The following is a 6,332-nucleotide window of genomic DNA, read 5'->3' as shown; positions in this document are numbered from 1 at the left end:
TGGGGGATCGGATGAAAACGGACTCTGCAGTCCGTCTTCATCCGATCCCCCATAGAGGAGAGCGGCGCTCTGACAGGTCGGTCCCTGCACAGTGTACAGAGACCGACCTGTCATCTGCCTGCTCAGCGGGGATCGACGGAGCGATTCCCCGCCGAGCAAAGTGGAGCCCGTACAAGGACACGTCCGTGTGAAAGGGCCCTAACACTGAAGCTGCTAAACGCTGGCAAAAAAACTAAAATGTTAGTGGTTTTTTTTGACAAGCATTTCTAAAGGTTTTTTTTTTAATCTTTCTACTGTGCATGACCTCTTATAGTTAGATGTGTACGATTTTGGTTATGTGAGGTACTCTTCATTTGAATGTATAGGGGTTACCCCTCTGAGGTAAGAGGGGGGGGGGTGCAATTCCTTGATCACAGTCTTTTCTGTCACACTCAGCACTGCCTCATATTTGCCTCATGCCCCGGCCTGAGGCGCATTTTCCCGCCCTTTTTTTTTTTTGTTTTGTTTTTACTCGGGGAGGAGCTGATTGGATGACACGCTCAGCCGTCCCGCCTGGCAGGGGAATTTGATCGAAGGGGGTCACGTGGCCGTGTTATTTATTTATTTTTATTTGGAGGGCGGGACTTAGACGAGCGGGAGCGCGCATATGCGCGTGCCCGGCGCAACCCATCCCCCACACGGAGCTTTTTTTTTTTTTTAAGCCCCAAGGTCACGTGATCCCCCGCCGAGCGCAGGAATGGTACCGGGAGAAGATGGCGGATCCCGAGGAGCTGAGGGTGAGAGAGGGGAGGGGCGGCCACACCGGAGGAGAAGGGGGCAGGGCGGCCGCTGGTGGTGCAGTGATGGAGGCGGCCCGGTGTGTGTGTGACGTCTTTCCTCGCTCCGGGCCCAGAGATAGTACCGGGGACAGGGGGGGGAGGGGGAGTGTGCTGTGTACTGAGAGGAGGGGGAGGGGTGATCTGTCATGGTGTCTGGTTCAGAGGAGGAGGAGGGGGGCAATCGGTGTCACAGTGCCAGGGGGGAGGGGGAAGTGTCTTCTACTGACAAACACTGACTGGGGGGGAGGGGAGATACTGTGTCACAGTGCTGGGGGGCGGTAATCTGTGCTGCAAAGGGGGGGTGGTAGTAATCTGTGGCATGATATGGAGTAGGGGGGTTGCCACCTCACCCCTCTTAAACCCGAACACACATTAACCACTTGCCTACTGGGCACCTAAACCCCCCTCCTGCCCACACCAATTTTCAGCGCTGGCACATTTTGAACGACAATTGCGCCGTCATTCTACACTGTACCCAAATTAATTGCGTATTATTTTTATCGTTTTTCCCCCCACAAATAGAGCTTTCTTTTGGTGGTATTTGATCACCTCTGCGGTTTTTATTTTTTGTTAAAAATGTAAAAAGACCGAATTAAAAAAAAAAAAAATACAAAACTGTATTATATTTTGTTATTAAAGTGGTTGTATACCCGCTGACGTTTTTTTTTTTTTTACCCCTAAAAGGCATAATGAGCTAGTATGCCCCGAAATACTTACCTTAGAACGAGGCGTCGGTATCTTACCTGGTCCACGCCGAGGGAGCTGTCATGTTGCCCCGGCGTGTCTTCCGGGTATCGCGGCTCCAGCGCTGTGAGTGGCTGGAGCCGCGATGTCGTCACTCCCGTGCGCGCGGGAGATTTATTACCCGGCAAGGTCCGGCAGCTGCCGGGCCTTCAGCCGAGAATCCCCTGTGCGCATGCGCCGCTGCGGTCAGCGGCTCATAGCAAGGGGAATATCTCCTAAACCGTACAGGTTTAGGAGATATTTTTTTTTCACCTACAGGTAAGCCTTATTATAGGCTTACCTGTAGGTAAAAGTTAAAGAATAGACTATACAACCACTTTAAATTTTAATTGTAATTTTATTTTGTAATTTTTCTCCTTCATTGATGTACACTGATGAGGCTACACCGATAGGCCGCAGTAAAATCTTTCACATTATACAAAAAAATTGGACTAACTTTACTGTGGTGTTTTTTTTTTTTTTAATTATTCATTAAAGTGTTTGTTTTTTTTTTAAATTGCGTTTGAAAGACCGCTGCGCAAATACGGTGTGGCATAAAATATTGCAACAACCACCATTTAATTCTATAGGGTCTCTGCTAAAAAAAAAAAAAAAAGATAGATATCTCGATAGATAGATATCTCGATAGATAGATATCTCGATAGATAGATATCTCGATAGATAGATATCTCGATAGATAGATATCTCGATAGATAGTTAGATAGATATCTCGATAGATAGTTAGATAGATATCTCGATAGATGGATATCTCGATAGATAGTTAGATAGATATCTCGATAGTTAGATAGATATCTCGATAGTTAGATAGATATCTCGATAGTTAGATAGATATCTCGATAGTTAGATAGATATCTCGATAGATAGATATCTCGATAGATAGATATCTCGATAGTTAGATAGATATCTCGATAGATAGATAGATATCTCGATAGATAGATAGATATCTCGATAGATAGATAGATAGATATCGATCTATCTATCGAGATATCGATCTATATCGATAGATAATGTTTGGGTGTTCCAAGTAATTTTCTAGCAGAAAATAATGATTTTTACTTGTAATGAACAAATGTCACAAAAGGTTTGGTCTTTAAATAGTTAAACCTCCCTCATTTACACGCCAGAGTTCTTTCCTTTGATAAAAGAAGGAAAAGATACTTTGTTTCTACTTATTCACAGTGTTGTGATAAAACTTGGCAGGTTGCCCAGATTTTTTTTTTTCTTTTCCAGCTGTGAGAACTCTCTGCACTTGTTAAAGAATGGTGACATGCTGTTTTGAGGATGGGAAGGAAAAAAAAAAGATCTCGATTTTGATTCTTAATGATTAATCGTGCAGCTTTAGGTGGCAGTGATGGGCACTGGTAGGTGACACTGATAGGTGGCACTGATTGGCACTACTGGTGGACGTTGATAGATGGCACTCGTGGGCATTGATAGGTGGCACTGTTATGAACTGGTGGGCACTGATTGGTGGCACTGGTGGGCACAGCTGAGATGGCTGTGCATCTTCCTCTTTGGGACAGATGTCCCTTGCACAGAAGCCGGTGATCGGCTTTTAAAAAAAAAAAAAAATGATTACTGATCTACTGTTTACATCACGTAATCAACTGTCATTGGCTGACAGCTGATCACGTGGTAAGGTGCCGGGATCGGCCCCTTCGATCTGTGATCACCTGAGTCTCATTGACTCGGTGATCACAGCGCACGCGGGGAGCGTGCAAAGGGGAGGACGTCTATTGACGGCCTCCCGGCAAAGTAGGTCCGTGCTGTAGTCGTCATTCGGCTATAGCGCGGATCTGAAGGGGTTAATTGCACAGGTTCTGTAGCTGATTAAGGTGGTTATTAAACTCACTTGGTGCCTTATCTGCATTAAATTGGCCTCAGAACCTGTGTAATTCATATGTGTTCATGTTTAAAGGGATGATGTGGCAATCCTATGCGGGCGCGTGCCCGCTGGTCGGGTGTAACTCGATGTCCGCCCACGATCGCCTAGTACAGAGGCAGATCAGGGGAACTGCCTTTTTGTAAACAAGGCGATTTCCCCATTCTGACAGGGGACTTGACAGAGATCTTCTGTTCCCAGTGATCGGAGAACAGTGATCTCTGTCATGTCCCCTGGCAGCCCATCCCCCCCCCCCCCCCCTACAGTTAGAACACACCCAGGGAACACATTTAAAGTGTAAGTTCACCTTTACTGAAAAATCGGTAAGGTGAACTTACACAGGCCCCCCCCCCCTCCCCTGTTCTAAGCCTTCGGTATATCCGCGTCAGAACCGTATTTTCAGCGGACAAAGTTTTGGTGCATCACTTGCTGCATTGGTGTGTAAAGAAGACCTGTGGCTTTGTGTAATTAAAAGGCAAGCTCGATCCGCCAGCTGGATCGACCCCAATATACACTTATTGGGATTTTATTTATTTTTTTTAACCAAAAAACTTGTAGCAGAATACATATTGGCCTAAATTGATGAAGAAATGTAGTTTTTTTCTACATTTTTTTGTATTTATTTTACTGGATCTGTTTTATAGTAGAAAGTATGTATATGTGTGTGTGTGTGTGTGTATGTATAGAGAGAGATAGAGATAGATAGATAGAGGAGGGAGAGAGATAGAGGAGATAGATGGAGATAGAGGAGAGAGAGAGATAGAGGAGAGAGATAGAGGAGATAGAGGAGATAGAGGAGAGAGAGGGATAGAGGAGAGAGAGGGATAGAGGAGAGAGAGGAGAGAGAGGAGAGAGAGGAGAGAGAGGAGAGAGAGGAGAGAGAGGAGAGAGAGGAGAGAGAGGAGATAGGAGAGAGATAGGAGAGAGATAGGAGAGAGATAGGAGAGAGATAGAGGAGAGATAGAGGAGATAGGAGGGAGAGGGGGAGATAGAGAGAGAGAGATCTATTTTTTTTTTTTTCAGAATTGTTGGTTTATAGTGCAAAAAATAAAAACCGCAGAGGTGATTAAATACCACCAAAAGAAAGCTCTTTGTGGGGGAAAAAAAAGAACATCAATTTTATTTGGGTACAATGTCGCACTACCGCTCAATATAGTCAGTTAAAAGAACACCATATCGCAAAAAATGGCCTGGTCGGGAACGGGGTAAAACCTTCCGGGGCTGAAGTGCTTAAAAAACAAAAAAAAAAAAAAGATTTCCTGTGAATCGGTGAACTAAAAGAACTGACATTCTTTGTGGCTGTCACCTTGTGGTTCTCGATGAAATGCCAGGGTACTGTGGTAGCTCATTGAGTTACATAGTCAGGTTGAAAAAAAAACACAAGTCCATCCAGTTCAAACAAAAAAAAAAATACAATCCCATATACACAATCACCCACAGTTGATCCAGAGGAAGGCGAAAAACCCCAGCAAAGCATGATCCAATTTGCTCCAGCAGGGGGAAAAAATTCAATTCTGACCCCCCCCCCCCCCCCGAGAGGCAATTGGATTTTCCCTGGATCAACTTTACCTATAAATGTCAGTACCCAGTTATATTATGTACATTTAGGAAAGAATCCAGGCCTTTCTTAAAGCAATCTACTGAGCTGGCCAGAAACACCTCTGGAGGGAGTCTATTCTACATTTTCACATCTCCTTCTCTGACAAAACTTTTCCGTATTTGGAGATGAAATCTCTTTTCCTCTAGACCTAAAGAGTGCCCTCCTGTCCTCTGTGATGACTGTAAAGTAAATAACTCAACACCAAGTTCACTATATGGACCCCTTTTATATTTATACATGGTGATCATATCCCCCCTTAAAGTGATTGTAAAGGTTCGCATATTTAAAAAAAAAATAAACATATCATACTTGCCTCCACTGTGCAGTTTGTTTTGCACAGAGTGGCCCCGAACACTGTCTTCTGGGGTCCCTCTGCGGCGACTCCTCTTATCAGATAACCCCCTAGGAGGAGCGCTCTCCTGGGGGGTTACCATGCGGGCGTGCTCCCGAGTCTAGCATTTGCGTCTATAGACACAGAATGCCGGACTCAGCCCTGCCCCCGCGTCGTTGGCTTTTTTTTTTTTAATTATCTTTTTAATGACAGATGCACAAAGGATGACAATTACAGGTAGATAAACTGTGTCAGAGAAAGGAGAGGGGGAACAAGAGGGAACCCCCAAGAAAAGATGGTCCGCTCAAGAACAGGCTATTGTGAACCTAAATAACTTTATTGTGTCAAAATAAATACAGTACAACTATCCACAAACCATGTATTAAAAATAGGGCAGGGGTCCTATTATGTGCAGGTGGCCACCATTGACATTCCACATACATCCATCACTCATGCACTCGCACCCATATGAATCATATCAAAAGAGACCCGGGTCTATGCAATTTTCACAAAGTTCCTGAGCAGGATAAAATATGTGAATACTAATGCTGGCCATACACTATACAGAAAATCGGCCGAACCCATTTTCGAAAAACGAACGTTCGACCGTGACCGCAAACGATCGTGCCATCATATAATGACCGATAAATTGTTCAGTGGACATGAATAAATAATTTTTTATTCGTTTTTTTACATATACCTAGTGCAGACAGTTCGGACGGGAAACACATTAACCTTGCAATTTATCGTACGTTCGGCAGAAATTTTCCAAACTTCCCGTTCGTTTTTTTTCCCACAAAAACATCACAAACGATTATCGATTTGTGCCCATTAACTTGCCGAAAAACGAACGAAGTGTCTATACGAACGATTTTTCGGCCGATTTTTCGTATAGTGTATGGCCAGCATTAGCCTTCGGTCTTTTCTCAATAAAGTGCAGGTGCTGGTGATTAATGA

At 44.3% G+C, this 6,332-nt stretch overlaps 1 protein-coding gene across 3 annotated transcripts in view; it reads left to right on the top strand.

The window, feature by feature from the left end:
* Nucleotides 1-523: 523 nt before the first annotated feature.
* PIAS2 (protein inhibitor of activated STAT 2) overlaps nt 524-6,332 on the top strand; it is a 65,328-nt gene continuing 59,519 nt past the window's right edge. For 2 of the 3 annotated variants that reach the window (XM_073618944.1, XM_073618935.1), the window contains exon 1: nt 526-776. In XM_073618944.1, coding sequence (XP_073475045.1) covers nt 753-776 — 24 coding nt within the window. In that variant the 5' untranslated portion in view covers nt 526-752. Of the gene's footprint in view, nt 777-6,332 lie in introns of all 3 variants that reach the window. The other variant, XM_073618927.1, reaches the window with a different exon arrangement.

This window comes from Aquarana catesbeiana, linkage group LG01 (assembly GCF_042186555.1).
Source record: "Aquarana catesbeiana isolate 2022-GZ linkage group LG01, ASM4218655v1, whole genome shotgun sequence".
NCBI lineage: Eukaryota > Metazoa > Chordata > Amphibia > Anura > Ranidae > Aquarana > Aquarana catesbeiana.
The sequence above is the reverse complement of the archived record's forward strand: the minus strand, read 5'-3'. Positions and strand labels throughout refer to the sequence as shown.